General features: G+C 43.1%; 1 protein-coding gene and 1 long non-coding RNA gene across 2 annotated transcripts in view; one reads left to right on the top strand and one right to left on the bottom strand.

Moving 5' to 3' along the window:
- Positions 1-10647, top strand: part of LOC139581373 (uncharacterized) — an 18870-nt gene extending 8223 nt beyond the window's left edge. The window contains exon 2 of the long non-coding RNA XR_011676211.1: positions 8304-10647. This is a non-coding gene — a long non-coding RNA (uncharacterized lncRNA). The remainder of the gene's footprint in view (positions 1-8303) is intronic.
- LOC139581368 (protocadherin-10-like) lies at positions 10446-18056 on the bottom strand. The gene is made up of 4 exons (XM_071411037.1): positions 15184-18056; positions 12149-12207; positions 11904-12019; positions 10446-11491 (listed from the first exon to the last, which is right to left on the bottom strand). Exons 1-4 carry the CDS (start codon positions 17713-17715, stop codon positions 11136-11138), a joined length of 3063 nt encoding a protein of 1020 aa, XP_071267138.1. The 5' UTR covers positions 17716-18056; the 3' UTR covers positions 10446-11135.

Below are 18056 nucleotides of genomic sequence, written 5' to 3'. Positions count from 1 at the left end.
CCCATTGCACTACTTTTGTGAAAACAATTAAAGGAAATGTATTTGAGTGTTTACCAGTATTTGTAACTTGAGTCTGATAATTATCTCTACAAAACAGTTCATCTGATAATACTTGTGGAATATAAAAATACTTGATATACAGGACCAGTCAAAAGTTTGGACACACCTATTCATTCAAGGGTTTTTCTTTATTTTTACAATTTTCTACATTTTAGAATAATAGTGAAGACATCAAAACTATGAAATAACACATATGAAATCATGTAGTAACCAAAAAAAACTAACAAATAAAAATACAGTTGAAGTTGGAAGATTATATACACCTGAGCCAAATACGTTTAAACTCAGTTTTTCACAATTCCTGACATTTAATCCCTGCCTTAGGTCAGTTAGGATCACCACTTTATTTAAAAAATTTGAAATGTCAGAATAGTAGTAGAGAGAATGATTTACTTCAGCTTTTATTTCTTTCATCACATTCCCAGTTGGTCAGAAGTTTACATACACTCAATTAGTATTTGGTAGCATTGCCTTTAAATTGTTTAACTTGGGTCAAACGTTTTGGGTAGCCTTCCACAAGCTTCCCACAATAAATTGGGTGAATTTTATCCAATTCCTCCTGACAAAGCTGGTGTAACTGAGTCAGGTTTGTAGGCCTCCTTGCTCACACACGCTTTTTCCAGTTTTGCCCACAAATTTTCTATAGGATTGAGGTCAGGGCTTTGTGATGGCCAGTCCAATACCTTGACTTTGTTGTCCTTAACTTCTCTAGGGCAGGGGGCAGCATTCGGAATTTTGGATGAAAAGCATGCCCAAATTAAACTGCCTGCTACTCGGGCCCAGAAGATATGATGTGCATATAGATTTGGATAGAAAACACTCTAAAGTTTCCAAAACTGTTAAAATAGTGTCTGTGAGTATAACAGAACTGATTTTGCAGGCGAAAACCAGAGAAAAATCCATTCAGGAAGTAGTTTTTTTTGTTTTTTTGTAGTTTTCTATTCAATGCCATTACAGTATCCATTGACTTAGGACTCAAATTGCAGTTCCTATGCCTTCCACTAGATGTCAACAGTCTTTAGAAATAGTTTCAGGCTTGTATTCTGATAAATGAGGAAGTAAGAGCAGTCGGAATGAGAGGACCCTAAAGTGTCATAGAGCTTTTTCATGCGCGCGATCGAGAGAGTACCTTTCTTGTTTACCTTTTATATTGACGACGTTATTGTCCGGTTGAAATATTGTCGATTATTTAGGCTAAAAACAACCCGAGGGTTGAATATAAACATCGTTTGACATGTTTCTATGAAATTTACGGATACAATTTGGATTTTTTGTCTGCCTGTTTTGACTGCGTTTGAGCCTGTGGATTACTGAAGAAAACGCGCAAACAAAACGGAGGTTTTTGGATATAAAGAGACTTTATCGAACAAAAGGGACATTTATTGAGTAAATGAATGTCTGCTGAGTACAACCATATGAAGATCATCAAAGGTAAGGGATTCATTTTATGTCTATTTCTGACTTGTGTAACTCTTCTACTTGGCTGGTTACTGTTTGTAATGATTTGTCTGCTGGGCTATGTTCTCAAATAATTGTAAGGTATGCTTTCGCCGTAAAGCATTTTTTAAATCTGACACCGTGGTTGGATTCACAATAAGTTAATCTTTAAACCTATGTAAAATATGTTTTGTTTTCTGAATTTTTATAATGAGTATTTCTGTATTTGAATTTGGCGCCCTGCAGTTTCACTGGCTGTTGAAGAGGTGGGACGCTACCGTCTCACGTACCCTAGAGAAGTTAAGCCATTTTGCAACAACTTTGGAAATATGCTTGGGGTCATTGTACATTTGGAAAACCCATTTGCGACCAAGCTTTAACTTCCTGACTGATGTCTTGAGATGTTGCTTCAATATATCCACCTCATTTTCCTTCCTTATGATGCCATCTATTTTGTGAAGTGCACCAGTCCCTCCTGCAGCAAAGCACCCCCACAACATGATGCTGCCACCCCCGTGCTTTACGGTTGGGATGGTGTTCTTCGGCTTGCAAGCGTCCCCATTTTTCCTTCAAACATAACGATGGTCATTATGGCCAAACAGTTCTATTTTTGTTTCATCAGACCAGAGGACATTTCTCCAAAAAGTATGATCTTTGTCCCCATGTGCAGTTGCAAACCTTAGTCTCGCTTTTTTATGGTGGTTTTGGAGCAGCGGCTTCTTCCTTGCTGAGCAGCCTTTCAGGTTATGTCAATATAGGACTTGTTTTTACTGTGGATATAGATAATTTTGTACCTGTTTCCTCCAGCGTCTTCACAAGGTCCTTTGCTGTTGTTCTGGGATTGATTTGCACTTTTCACACCAAAGTACGTTCATCTCTAGGAGACAGAACGTGTCTCCTTCCTGAGTGGTATGACGGCTGCGTGGTCCCGTGGTGTTTATACTTGCATACTATTGTTTGTACAGATGAACGTGGTAGCTTCAGGTGTTTGGAAATTGCTCCCAAGGATGAACCAGACTTGTGGAGGTCTATAATTTTCTGAGGTATTGGCTGATTTCTTTTGATTTTCCCAAGATGTCAAGCAAAGAGGCACTGAGTTTAAAGGTAGGAATTGAAATACATCCACAGTTACACCTCCAATTGACTCAAATTATGTAAATTAGCCTATCAGAAGCTTATAAAGCCATAACATAATTTTCTGGAATTTTCCAAGCTGTTTAAAGGCACAGACAACTTAGTGTATGTAAACTTCTGACCCACTGGAATTGTGATACAGTGAATTATAAGTGAAATCTGTCTGTTAACAATTATTGGAAAAATGACTTGTGCCATGCACAAAGTAGATGTCCTAACCGACTTGCCAAAACTATAGTTTGTTAAAACTTCTTGTCAATAGGCGGGCGCTGTTTTCACTTTGGGAAAAATCGTGCCCAAATGAAATGGCTTCGTACTCTTTTCTAGATCATACAATATGCATATTATTATTACTATTGGATAGAAAACACTCAGAAGTTTCTAAAACTGTTTGAATTATGTCTGTGAGTAAAACAGAACTCATTTTGCAGCAAACTTCCTAGCAGGAAGTGAAAAATCTGAAAACAAGGCTCTGTTTCAGGGCCTGCCTATTCAATTGCCTTATATTTATCGATATGCATGCACTTCATATGCCTTCCACTAGATGTCAACAGGCAGTGGAAGGTGGAATGGGGTGTCTAGCTTGATCTGAGGTCGAACAAGAGCTTTTGGAGTGGCAGGTCAGGAATTTCCTTTGTCTACCAAGGCGCGCGAAGCACCTCGATATTGTCTTCTGATAAGCGTTCGGTTTACACGGCGAATATCTCCGGCTCTGATTTTATTTGATACATGTGATAATAACATCGTAGAGTAGGTTTTTTCAACCGAGTTTTATCAGATTATTCAACGTTTATTGAAACTTTTGGAGTTTTCCGTTCTTTGCGTCGAGAGAAAATGGGAACGTTATCAACATTGGTTAGCATTGTGGCGCGAATTCGACAGAAGAAAAGGACATTCTAAAACCAAACAACTATTTATTCTGGACCAAGGACTCCTTGTACAAGATTCTGATGGAAGCTCAGCAAAAGTAAGAACAATTTATGATGTTATTTCGTATTTCTGTGGAAAATGTTGATTCCTATTCTCCGCCGTTTTGGCGAGCGCTGTCTCGCAATAACGCAAGCTGTTTGTTATGGTAAAGTTATTTAAAAAAATCTAACACCGCGGTTGCATTAAGAACCAGTGTATCTTTCATTTGCCATACAACAAGTATTTTTATGTAAAGTTTATGATGAGTTCTTTGGTCAGATTAGGTGAGTGTCCAAAATAGCTCCGGACATTCTGGGGAAATGTTGCTACATATTCACAATGTATAACCACGGTTTGCAGCTCTAAATATGCACATTTTCGAACAAAACATAAGTGTATTGTATAACCTGATGTTATAAGACTGTCATCTGATGAAGTTGTTCAAGGTTAGTGATTAATTTTATATCTTTTGCTGGTTTTTGCGATAGCTACCTTTTGCGGTGAATAAATGCATTTGTGTGTTTGGCTATTGTGGTAAGCTAATATAATTCTATATTGTGTTTTCGCTGTAAAACACTTAAAAAAATCGGAAATATTGGCTGGATTCACAAGATGTTTATCTTTCATTTGCTGCACACCATGTATTTTTCATAAATGTTTTATGATGAGTATTTAGCTATTTCACGTTGCTCTCTGTAATTATTCTGGCTGCTTTGGTGATATTTTTGATGGTAGCTGCAATGTAAAACTATGATTTATACCTCAAATATGCACATTTTCGAACAAAACATACATTTATTGTATAACATGTTATAAGACTGTCATCTGATGAAATTGTTTCTTGGTTAGTGACTAATTATATCTCTATTTGGTCGGTTTTGTGATAGCTACCTATACGGTAGAAACATGGTGAAAATATGCGGTTGAGTCTTTGCCTATTGTGGTTAGCTAATAGAAATACATATTGTGTTTTCACTGTAAAACATTTTAAAAATCGGAAATGATGGCTGGATTCACAAGATGTTTATCTTTCATTTGCTGTATTGGACTTGTGATTTCATGAAAATTATATTATATGATATCCCTGTCCCGTTAGGCTAGGCTATGCTAGTCAGCTTTTTTGATGAGGAGGATCCCGGATCCGGGAGGGTGACTCGTTAGAAATTTGTGGAGTGGTTGAAAAACGAGTTTTAATGACTCCAACCTAAGTGTATGTAAACTTCCGACTTCAACAATATATTTTATATTTGACTCTTCAAAGCAGCCACCCTTTGCCTTGATGACAGCTTTGCACATTCTTGGCATTCTCTCAACCATTTTCATGAGGTAGTTACCTGGAATGCATTTCAATTTGAAGGTGTGCGTTGTTAAAAGTTAATTTGTGGAATTTCTTTCCTTCTTAATGCGTTTGAGCCAATCAGTTGTGTTGTGACAAGGTAGGGGTTATATACAGAAGATTTGGTAAAAGACAAAGTCCATATTATGGCAAGAATAGCTCAAATAAGCAAAGATAATCAACAGTCCATCATTACTTTAAGACATGAAGGTCAATCATTCCGGAAAATTTCAAGAACTTTGAACGTTTATTCAGTCGCAAAAACCATCAAGCGTTATGATGAAACTGAGGACCGTCACAGGAAAGGAAGACTCGGAGTTACCTCTGCTGCAGAGGATAAAATTCATTAGAGTTACCAGCCTCAGAAATTGCAGCGCAAATAAATGCTTCACAGAGTTTAAGTAACAGACACATCTTAACATTACTGTTCAGAGGAGACTGCATGAATCAGGCCTTCATGGTCGATTTTCTGCAAGGAAACCACTACTAAAGGACACCAATAATAAGAAGAGACTTGCTTGGACCAAGAAACACAAGCAATGAACATTAGACCGGTGGAAATCTGTCCTTTGGTCTGATGAGTCCAAATGTGAGATTTTTGGTTCCAAACGCCGTGTCTGTGAAACGCGGATTAGGCCAACGGATGATCTCAGCATGTATGGTTCCCACCGTGAAGCATGGAGGAGGAGGTGTGATGGTGTGGGGGTGCTTTGCTGTTGACATTGTAAGTGATTTATTTAGAATTCCAGGCACACTTAACCAGCATGGCTACCACAGAATTCTGCCGCAATACGCCATACCATCTGGTTTGCGCTTAGTGGGACTATCATTCCTTTTTCAACAGGACAATGACCCAAAACACACCTCCAGGCTGTGTAAAGGCTATTTGACCAAGAAGGAGAGTGATGGAGTGCTGCATCAGCTGACCTGGCCTCCAGGATCACCCGACCTCAATCCAATTGAGATGGTTTGGGTTGAGTTGGACCGCAGACTGACGGAAAAGCAGCCAACAAGTGCTCAGCATATGTGGGAACTCCTTCAAGACTGTTGGAAAAGCATTCCCAATGAAGCTGGTTGAGAGAACGCCAAGAGTGTGCAAAGCTGGCAAATGATGGCTACAATGAAGAATCTAAAATATTACATATATTTTGATTTATTTTACACTTTTTTGGTTACTACATGATTCCATGTGTGTTATTTCATAGTTTTGATGTCTTCACTGTTATTCTTCAATGTAGAAAATAGTAATAATAAAGAAAAACCCTTGAATGAGTAGATGTGTCCAAACTTTTGACTGGTACTGTATGTTTTCCAGTTTTCTATGAGTAAACTGAAATGGTCTATTCATTCCTTATCAGTAGACACTGATTACAGCAGTGAGTGCATACATTCTCATTGCTCCCCCTTGGGAATGGAACCCACAACCCTAGCATTGCAAGTGCCATGCTCTACCAACTGAGCCTCATCATCACATCAACACAAACAACTTGATGTCTCAATGTATTCCATGCCTGTATTGTGCATTGGTTTTAATCATGGTGATGGAAAGTCTACAGGTACAAACCTAGATGTACAATACGGTAATGTACATTCGGGAAGTATTCATACATACCCCTTGACATTTTCCACATTTTGTTACCTTACAGCTTTATTCTAAAATAGATTAAATTACATTTTCCTCATCATTTTCCTCATGACACACAATACCCCATAATGACAAAGTGAAAACAGATTTTTAGAAATTTTAGCAAATTTTTTTAAAACTGTATTCTGACCCTTTGCTATGAGACTCGAAATTGAGCTCAGGTGCATCCTGCTTCCATTGATCATCCTTGAGATGTTTCTACAACTTGATTGAAGTCCACCTGTGTGAACTCTATTGATTGGACATGATTTGGAAAGGCACACACCTGTCTATATAAAGTCCCACAGTTGACATTGCATGTCAGAGCAAAAACCAAGCCATGAGGTTGAATGAATTGTCCGTAGAGCTCCGAGACAGGATTGTGTCAAGGCACAGATCTGGGGAAGGGTACCAAAACATTTCTGCAGCATTGAAGGTCCCCAAGAACACAGTGGCCTCCATCATTCTTAAATGGAAAGTGTTTGGAACCATCAAGGCTCTTCCCAGAGCTGGCCGCCCGGCCAAACTGAGCAATTGGGGGAGAAGGGCCTTGGTCAGGGAGGTGACCAAGAACCCTATGGTCACTCTGACAGAACTCCAGAGTTCCTCTGTGGAGATGGGAGAACCTTCCAGAAGGACAACCATCTCTGCAGCACTCCACCAATCAGGTCTTTATGGTAGAGTGGTCAGACAGAAGCCACACCTCAGTAAAAGGCACATGACAGCCCGCTTGGAGTTTGCCAAAAGGCACCTAAAGACTCTCAGACCATGAGAAACAAGATTCTCTGGTCTGATGAACCCAAGATTGAACTCTTTGGCCTGAATGCCAAGCGTCACGTCTGGAGGAAACCTGGCACCGTCCCTACGGTGAAGCATGGTGGTGGCAGCATCATGCTGGGGGGATGTTTTTCAGAGGCAGGGACTGGGAGACTAATCAGGATCGAGGGAAAGATGAACGGAGCAAAGTCTAAAGAGATCCTTGATGAAAACGCTGAGTACCTCAGACTAGGGTGAATGTTCACCTTCCAACAGGACAACGACCCCAAGCACACAGCCAAGACAACGCAGGAGTGTTTTCGGAACAAGTCTCTGAATGTCTTTGAGTGGCCCAGCCAGAGCTCGGACTTGAACCAGATCAAACATCTCTGGAGAGACCTGAAAATAGCTGTGCAGCGACGCTCCCCATCCAACCTGACAGAGCTTGAGAGGATCTGCAGAGAAGAATGGGAGAAATTCCCGAAATACAGGTGTGCCAAGTTTGTAGAGTCATATCCAAGAAGACTCGAGGCTGTAATCGCTGCCAAAGGTGCTTCAACAAAGTACTGAGTAAAGGGTCTGAATAGTTATGTAAAAGGGCTGCTGAGCGGAGGACGGCTCATAATAATGGCTGAAACGGAGCAAATGGAATGGCATCAAGCACATGGAAACCATGTGTTTGATGTACATTATGTCATTTTGATATTTGCATTTTCTATTTGTAATACATTTGCAAAAAAAAATTAAAACCCGTTTTTGCTTTGTCATTATGGGGACTTGTGTGTAGATTGATGAGTAAAAAAACAAATGTAATCCATTTTTGAATAAGTCTGTACTGTAACAAAATGTGGAAAATGTCCAGGGGTCTGAATACTTACCGAATGCACTGTATATCATGAATTTAAAAGTTCAAAAATGGTTGTAGCAATTGCAGATTGCCGCTTTCATTAATATAATGTATTGCAATGATATATATATATATACAGCTTTCTTTTCCACTGTCACTATCTAACTGCCGCTTTATTCTGTGTTGTTTTGTCATCACAGGTCACCTCCTGATGAACCAGAGGATACCTCAGACAACAGATGACTCTACAGACGACCTCTACAGATGACCAGGAAGCCACCAAGTCCACAAACTGATATCGCCTTTCTCAAACCAATATCCAACACGTGTTACCTTCAGCAAACATACCCGCAATTTCTGAAACACAACTAGGCCTTATGTGCTGTCTGAGAGTTAGTAATGTTTGTTATGTGATCTGTTCCATTATTATATTGAAGGTGTACTTTACGTGATGAAATCTTTATTGTGAAATGCAAAAGCTCTCCTATTCCATCACGTCTGCTACTTTTCATTCTTTCTCCCTCTGTGACTGAATGGTGCCCCCTGGTGGAGATACAGCAGGTAGACCACATATACAGATCTACTGTCTTTACACTATACAGATACTGTATGTCTAGATACATACTGTGCCATGCCTGATCACATTGGTCATGCCTTGTGCAACCACAATAGGCCATGTGTTTCATTCAGTTCTCTAAATGGTTTATTATCCTTGTATTCGCTCACAATAACACATATCTAGGACATGGTGTTCCCTGCTGGTTTGAAAGAGCCTTTTTGCATTTACTTTGACTTTATGTACATGTTTTGCTTACATAACTAATGTTGTGGTCTTTGTGTATTTAATGGACTTTTATTGATCCAGTGATCGGAAAGAGGGAAGCTGACATGGAGGAGAATGTGTTGGGATTAGAGGGAGGTGAGGATGGGCGAGGGATTGGGGGGACGTTAGGATGGGCGAAGTTTTGGGGAGATGAACAGTATGTTTATGGGGAGGAGGTAGGTATGATGAGAGGAGAAGAACATTGTACCACGCAGAAGAAGCCCCATGGTTCACAGAGCTGCTGGAGGTACACATTGTTTAATGAGACATACTGCAGGTGTTCCCTCTGAGGTCCAGGTGAAGAGGCTTGACTAGGCCTCAATAAGGTCAAGACTTGGATTATGTCCTGAAGGGAAATGCAATTTAGCAGCCCTCGTCATTATGAATGTGGGGTCCTTAGTTTATTAGATCATGAGAAGAATGCCTGTTTGTTCATGCATCCTACGGAACGCAACACTGCCTCAGATTCATTCGGACTATGAAATCTACTAAACAACACCCCAGCATGTTATACCAGGCTATGGTTTCTATTCATAGACACATCTTGTTTGGTGATATTTTAGTGGGTGTGAAAAGTTGTATGCCTCTATTTTTCAAGCTGATACAGTATCACGCTGATTGAAATGATGTCTAGCTGACCGGTAACTCCAGCCCTGCTATACCGTCCCTATGGTTCTCCTCCTCCTCTCCAGCCCTGCTATACCGTCCCTATGGTTCTCCTCCTCCTCTCCAGCCCTGCTATACCGCCCCTATGGCTCTCCTCCTCCTCTCCAGCCCTGCTATACCGTCCCTATGGTTCTCCTCCTCCTCCTCCAGCCCTGCTATACCGTCCCTATGGTTCTCCTCCTCCTCTCCAGCCCTGCTATACCGTCCCTATGGTTCTCCTCCTCCTCTCCAGCCGGACAGAAGGTTACGCTCCAGTTCCAGAAGCGTCTTGCCTCCATGGAAACCGTTTCCTTATTAAGATAATTATTTTCAATCTGTGGCACCTGCCGCCCTAATTACTCTTCTGGATCCGGCGGATACTGATCTGTTGACATTCGGAACTCATTCCCCTGGATTTTAAAAGGAAAAGTGCATGGAGAGAGGGGTGACGAACGCTTGGCTGTTTTCGTCCAGGGGTGGCATTTAAGCTCCCAAGCCCAGTTCCACTGTCTTTAATTAAAATTATATTCTGTTTGTTCAGTTAAGGAACCTCGACTATTCTCTGCGGGCAAATGGAAATGCAAGCACTCCAATGGACATGTACTGGCATTTTACTATGTTTATTCCTTGCCACAGCTGACTGTGGCAGAAAGCTTTCCCCGGTGTTAGTGCTCCTGGCAACTTTTTCACCCTAAAACAATTTCCCAACTTTAAAGTGGATGTGTGACTGATGCTGATTGACATTGAAAAGGTGTCTCAATCAATTCAACCCATCCTCAGAATGAAACCTGTTTGTGGGAAGCTGGCATTGACATACGCAACATGGGCTCAACAGGGCAGGATCCATACTTGATACATGAGGAAGAAGAGCATATTATGAGAAAAAATACTTTATTCTCAGAAATGTATATACAATATATGTGTTTGGGAGATGACTGTTTAAGCATTTGTGGATCACCTGCATCACAAATGCAGTTTGCATATCTACAGGTATATTCATACATATTCTCACAAGTTCTGCTGAACAGAACCGTACATTTAAAAACCGTTTTAGATGAATAAACGCAACCTGGTTATTTGTGTCCGTTTTTGTAAACATTCAAAAATAGAATTGATATTTATAACAATGTGCAAAGTGCTGTCCAATCTTAGGCTGTTAGGATATTTCTCATAATTTTCTTTGCTCCAGGCTGATTGTCAAAACATTAAATAATAATAATAACAATAATAAATGTAATCAATTGAAAAACAGACTGTGGAAAACATGTGACAGTAATGTATACAAAATAACAATGGCCAACAGTGGCAGATCTTAAAACGGTTTAAAGATCACTCTTCTTGGATTCATCCATCCATCTCCCTCTTTCCGTTAGCATAGAGGTCGAAAGTTGATTTCTTCATTCCTCCGTTTGTACACATATTTAATTAATTCAGTCATGAATGAATCCCTTTTCATTTAACTCTCTGTCCATAGTATGTTTCCTATGTTTACAGATCATAGGGCTCATTCATTCATTCATATCATAGAGGCTACTCACTCAATCCCTCTCTCAGAGTCCCATTATTAATCGTTATACAGGTCGTTGTTGATGACAGCTGCTTCTGTCCGGGGCTCGTAGTTGTGGATGAAGCATCTCTTCTTGCCGAAGGTGGAGAAGGAGTTGTGGACATCCAGCTCGCTGCGGTGGTGGCTGGCTGCTGGCCTCAGGGTGCACAGGGCCGACGGCGTGCCAGGGATGTACACGTTGTGTTGGTAGTCTGGAGGTGGTTGAGGGTGAGGGTGAGGATGGGGGTGAGGGGGGAGTGGAGGTTGCTGAGGCTGCTGGGATTGGGGTTGGGGCTGTTGCTGGGGTGGAGGGGTGCACAGAGGGGTCCAGGAGCGAGGAGGAGGCCCAGTGGCAGGAGGAGACATCTTGTAGTCTATGGAAGAAGAAACATAATGTTGATTAATATACTGTATCACTGAAATCAAGGATAGTACAGACACACACGTAAACGCTGTGGAAGTGGTGCTTACGTCGTCATAACATTTATTTATTTTTAATAAAGGAGAGCCGCACACTCTGGAGCTCAGGTGCAAAAAGATTTATGTCCAACGTCTTCATCAGGGTATAACATACCTGCTCATTGTCTGTTTGCTAATATCCAGGGAGAGGCATTAGCTCTCTCTCTGTATTGTGTGTGTGTGTGTGTGTGTGTGTGTGTGTGTGTGTGTGTGTGTGTGTGTGTGTGTGTGTGTGTGTGTGTGTGTGTGTGTGTGTGTGTGTGTGTGTGTGTGTGTGTGTGTGTGTGTGTGTGTGTGTGTGTGTTTCAAGCCCAGGCCCTCACGTACCCCTCATGTGGGTGCCCCAGGTCCAGTACTGGCCCGTCATGGGTGTCATGTAGTTCTCTGGGTCTGCATGCATGGCCTTCCTCATCAGAGTGCCGTCCATGTTGATAGAGTTATAGCTGCGGAGGATATAGATCCATCCATAAAGAATGGCATGACCACACACCAGCCATTCATTAATAACATTCTGTCTCAAAGACCGGTATGCTGAGGTAGTTGGAAGTGTACATGTCAACTGTGACTGTTACCTTTTCAGAGAGGACTTCTGGTTCTTTGGGAGGGTCCAGTCTGTGTTTGGTTGCTTGAGCTATAGATTAAGAGAGAAAATAAGATATTAAAACCACATGTCTAAAAACCTTGTTAAAGAGATGAGCTTTGACACAAATAGTGATTCAATGTTTTCTCAGTAAATATTAGTAGAGTTCTATTCATTTCCATATTCTACATTATATTCATGTCACTTTAAAGGAGCAGTGCAGTCAGAAACGTGATGTTCCTGTGTATTATATATATTTCCACACTATGAGGTTGGAATAACACTGTGAACTTGTGAAAATGATGATAATGCCCTTTTAGTGTACGAGCTGTTTGAAACGACTGCCTGATATTTCAGCCTGTTGTGGTGGGAGGGTTTTTGGCCTGTTGACATTACCATGTGATAAATTAGTTAATAGACCAATAAGAGAGTTCCAAACCTCTCTGCTAATAACATCTAGTTTTTAGTTTTCCCCTCCTCACTCAGACCACTCCCAGAGTCCTAGCTAAATTATTGCTTGAGATATTGCTCTTTGCTAAAAAGCTATTTTTGTCTCCTTTTTGACCATTTTAATTTCAACAATCGCAGTAAGGTACTTAATTGTAACCCAGAAATGACGTGATATTGAAATAAAAACGGCAGAATTGGACATTTAAGGAACGGATGTCAAAATGAAGTCGACAAATTATGTTTTTTCCATGGAGCTTGACTGCCTCCCTGTGGTCTTTTTTCAGAACGCAGCGAGGATGTGCGCCGTGCCTTAAGCAATGATTCGCCTGTCATTTATTTCGCTTTCATCCACTGCAGCACAACACAGCAGGGGAGGGGGACGGGCACTCCGGAGTGATATGTATTCCGGGAATAAGTCTCATTGTGTGGATTCCATGCTCTATTAATTCACTATTATTAGAATCGGTATTCAAAATACATTCCACGCCAGCTCTGCACAAAAAACAATTAGAACCCAATCGAGATGAAACGAAAACACGATTTTAATATTCAAAGGAAACCGTGGCACACAGGAAATTCTCAGGAAATTAATACAATTATACACGTAATTGTTTTTTGTTGTTTTATGTATCATTTTTTACATGAATATTGCCCTGATTCTCCGAGAAGATCAGCTTTTAATTATTTATGTCTTGCTGAGAGGCGAGAAAAGTTGTGCCGCAGCTTTATCCACTTATCTAGGTCATCTCAGCTGATCTATTTCACAGAACAGTTGACCTGTGAGTAGGAGAGGCCTAATCTGTCTCCTCTTTCACCTTCAATTTATGTATTTTTTATCACCCTGCTGAGATTACACTAGGCCGACATGTAGGTCTACATAAAACATTGATATGGTTGACAATAGGCTATATAACCATCCCACTGTTTAGTTGGTAAGTATTTGAGGTGGTATCGTGTCATCCGCCGATCCGCCGCATGCTGTGCACCCATCCAATTTGACTCATATGGGAGAGTGACTCTCCGCGAACACAGGGGTGATTTAAGGGAACCAATGAACGTCATCAAGGACACCAAGCCCCTGGATGTACATAACTACGAGCAGAACAATCAACATGACCTCGAATCAAGCTCTTTATATGGCCAGAGGTGTTCCTGCTATGAATGGGACTGACATTTTTAGTCTTCAGTCTATACGGAGATGGGATATTCTAGGAAGAAAAGTGTCCCTTCATCCGTCACTGTCTGCTTACATTGTAGCAGATTATAGAGATGTACAGTGGGCAATACGCACACATCACATTCACGGTTTGCCGGTCCAATCTAGTGACTCCGACAACAGCAGTCTCGCCATCCTCTCTCTCTCTCCGTCCCTCCCTCGGTCCCCCCCACCATTCCTTCGCTCAGGACAAAACACGGATCCACATCTGTCTCCTCGCCGGGGTAATCTACAGGCGCGCCACGTCCCAGCCAGGGTCATGGCTCCCCCACCCCTTCTCCTCCCCAGTACCCCAGAAACCAGCCCTTTGCCATTTTTCATCAATAATGGACGTGACCCCCCTTTCGTATGCACCGCGTTGTGTGCAGTATAACGGCTCGACCGTGTCTGTGCCCTTGAGGCATAGTTAGTGAGGTGATCTGTCCAAACAAATGAGAGGTGGACGATTCTCCAGAACGGTCGTTGACAGCCTACTTTAGCCCAGAAAAGGGGAGTTCTATTTCCGAGATGGCCTGTCTGTTAACCGTCTGTCAGCCGTTAACCTTGTACTTATGGTAAAAACTCTATTCGCAGACACTACTAGAAATCAATTCCAACTGGTGGTTTGTGAAGGAAAAGTATGGGCGATGTTTCTCTCGTCGTATCACATAGCAGGAGATAGAACATGCAATGACATTGATTGTATGCTACCACACCAATACACAAGCATACAAACGTTATGGGATTTCTCATTTACTATATTATTACTCGGGAAATGTTTTCAAATAAACAATGGACAAATGATGATCATAGACAGCTCAAATAGCTTATAAGCAAAAATGGATTAGGGATCGATGTATAAGCATCGAAACAAACAGGACTGGGGTTTATTGATCTCCGTTGCTCTGTGAAACGGATATTTCTGGCAGACGGTTCTGTTCTGTGCGCGACGAGAGAGACAGAAGCTCCACAACACACGTTCAGTGTAAAATATACTGTGGTTCTGGTTTCATATTTCTTTCATAGCCTCTGTGAATAGAATATCCACTCTCTTATTATAAAACCAAAACATTTTATCACGTCATTACTGTAGGTCTATAACTAAGGTATAAACACTAACAGGAATGGAAAATAAACATGTGTAGGTTGCATTAGTAGAGAATTTTACTCCTGATGAATATTGACGTCTGAATATTGTGTCGTTCAAGTTCACTCAGATACAGTCACACTGCCGCATGTATGATTTCACCTTCATTAGATAGAATGTGAAGTACTTGATTCTGTTTTAAACAGAAATGGGCATTAACACACAGTATACGTGAAAGTATAAATGAAGGGGCTAAATGATTATATCAATTCTCTCACATTCACTCTCACGTTACCTCATTCGGAGTGGTGGCTCCAGAATTGTTATTCACGGATGCGCTCCCGTTGTGCGCGCTCCAGGCAAAGTTGTCAGCCCCCTTCGACTCGTTGTTCCTCGAGGTACTGCTGGGGCTGCACGGCTTCAGGAACATAAAGTCACTCTTAGCTGACTCGGGGGTCAGACACACTTTATAGCAGTAGGCTTGGGACAGAGTACCGTTGCCATTTACCTCCATGCAGTTGGTAGGCACTTTAGCCCCGGTGGAGATTTGCAGGTTCAGGTTAGATTTTTTGAATACCTCTGGGGGTGGCTCTGGCTGGAAGCCCCCGCAGCAGCAGCAGGCGAAGGGAGGAAGGCTGTACCCACTGAGGGTGTCTCTGTCCTTGTAACATTTGACCCCAGCCAGCACAATAATAGCCACCAGGAAGATTAGCGAGATGGTGCTCAGTGACACGATCAAGTAGAGGGCGAGGTTGGAGGGGGGCTGCGGGCTCAGAGTGAGGTCGCTGAAATCAGACAGGGACTCGGGCACGTTCTCGACCACGGAGAGGAGGATGGAGACGGTGGCGGAGAGAGGCGGCTGGCCGTTGTCCTTGACCAGGATGACGAGTCTCTGCCTCGTAGCGTCCTTATCCACGAACCGGCGAATTGTCCTGATTTCTCCTGTGTAGAGCGCGACACTAAACAGCCCCGGGTCTGTAGCCTGGAGCACCTGGTAGGAGAGGCGGGAGTTCTGTCCTATGTCCGCATCTAGCGCAGTGATCTTGGTGACTAGGTACCCCGCATCCACTGACCTCGGAACCACCTCTGTCGCTACAGTCCCGTTCTTGGGCAAGGGGGACACGATGACTGGAGAGTTGTCGTTCTGGTCCAATACGAACACATTTACCGTGACATTGCTGCTGAGTGGGGGGAAACCGGCGTCCTGCGCCTGCACCCGTATCTGAAAGTTCCCGAGCTGCTCGTAATCAAAGGAGCGCAGCGCGTAGATGTTTCCGTTGTCCGAGTTGATGGAGACGTAAGTGGACACGGGCATGCCATGGATCTGACCCTCTAGAATCGAGTAGGACAGATAGGCGTTCTGATTAGAATCGGGGTCGAAAGCAGTGACTGAGCAAATGGATGCGCCCGGGGCATTATTCTCAGTCACATAAACTGTGTATGATGGCTGGGCAAAGCGCGGGGGGTTGTCGTTAATGTCAGACACTTGGACGAGGATGGTTTTCCTCGTGGAGAGGGACGGGGAGCCCAAGTCCCGGGCCGTGAGGGTAATGTTGTACTCGGAGAAGGCTTCTCTGTCGAGAAACGTGCTAGTCACCAGAGTGTAGTAGTTCTTAAAAGAGGAGTGGAGCTGGAAGGGAACGTTGCTGGGGATCTGGCAGTCCACATTCCCGTTCTCTCCCGAGTCCCGGTCCATGACGCTTATAACGGCTATCACCGTTCCCGGTGGCGCGTCCTCCTGGACAGGCGTGGACACGGAGGTGAGGATGACTTCTGGCGCGTTGTCATTCACATCTAAGATATCCACCAGCACCTTACTGTGCACGGCCACTGCCGAGGGACCCCTGTCTTTAGCCTGCACGTACAACTCATACACACTCTCTTTCTCATAGTCCACAATCCCCTTCACTCGGATCTCACCTGTGTACTGGTCTACGCTGAACAGCTCGCGCACTTTGAGTGGTGCGTGCCCACTGAATGCATAGGACACCTCCCCGTTCGCACCCTCGTCCAAATCAGTGGCATTTAGCTTCAGCACTAATGTCCCTCTCTGTGCGTTTTCTACCAGGCTCGCCCGGTAAACAGACTGGTCGAAAACGGGCACGTTGTCGTTGGCATCCAGCACCGTGATGGTGATGAGAGCTGTGCCCGAGCGCTCCGGCGACCCCCCGTCCACGGATGTGAGCACCATCTCATGCTTCTTCTGCTGCTCCCGGTCCAGTGGGGTCTCCAGAACTAGCTCGGCAAACTTGCTCCCATCATTACGCGTCTGGATGTTCAGCACAAAGTGTTCGTTGGAGCTCAGCTGGTAGGAGCGGAGCGAGTTGGTGCCCACGTCCTGGTCCTGCGCACTTTCCAACGGGAACCGAGACCCGGGCGCCGCTGACTCTGTAATCTCCAGATTAAACTCGCTCCATGGGAAATTGGGAAAGTTGTCATTCACATCCAAAATCTCCACCTCCACTCGGTACAGTTCTAACGGATTCTCGATCACCACTTGCAAGTGCAAGAAGCAGGTCGGACTCCGTTCACACAGTTCCTCGCGGTCAATCTTCTCATTAACGAACAAAATACCGTTTTCCAGATTCACTTCTAAGTATTGTTTTTTGGCCGCGGATACAATCCGAAACCGACGAGAGGACAGCTTGGCTACATTCAAGCCCAGGTCCTCGGCGATATTACCGACAAAAGCTCCGTGCTCCAACTCCTCGGGGATAGAGTACCGAATCTGTGCGAGAACTAGGTCCACCACACAAGTGCACACCAGCAGGCACCCCACCAGCCCGGTTAACGGTGTCCATCGGGTGCTCACGAGCCTGTGCGCCATCTCAAACGCGCACCAGAAAATCGTCAAGAGTGAAAACAGCACAGAATGAGTTTACCCGTCACTGACATTATGCACTTTATAATATTATTTGTCGATTTGTTTCCAGTTGTTGTAGAAACAAATAAAAAGGCAAAATTTCCGAGCAGATTGCTCCTTTGCGCACGTACAATATACTTTCACCAAATTATTGCACTTTAGAATAATATAAAACAGGAACGTAAACTTGGATGAGAGGAGTATAAAGCGTCTCTGCTCCACGCGCGCAGTAGCAGTGTGTGAGCGGGTGAGGCTCGCGCTATGATTTCCCAGTGTATTAGATATTCCGAGGAGCCGATGGGGAG

This window comes from Salvelinus alpinus, chromosome 7, assembly GCF_045679555.1.
Source record: "Salvelinus alpinus chromosome 7, SLU_Salpinus.1, whole genome shotgun sequence".
NCBI classification, from domain to species: Eukaryota; Metazoa; Chordata; class Actinopteri; order Salmoniformes; family Salmonidae; genus Salvelinus; species Salvelinus alpinus.
Note: the sequence above shows the minus strand (reverse complement) of the source record. Positions and strands in the feature narration are given on the sequence as shown.

What these genes read in the sequence shown, in the direction of transcription:
- LOC139581368 (XM_071411037.1), bottom strand. Translation starts at nt 17,715, where the DNA reads ATGGCGCACAGGCTCGTGAGCACCCGATGGACACCGTTAACCGGGCTG. An exon ending in CAGAAGTCCTCTCTGAAAAG is followed by an intron (nt 12,020 to 12,148) that starts GTAACAGTCACA and finishes TATCCTCCGCAG; the next exon opens with CTATAACTCTATCAACATGG. An exon ending in CTGGGGCACCCACATGAGGG is followed by an intron (nt 11,492 to 11,903) that starts GTACGTGAGGGC and finishes CTTCTTCCATAG; the next exon opens with ACTACAAGATGTCTCCTCCT.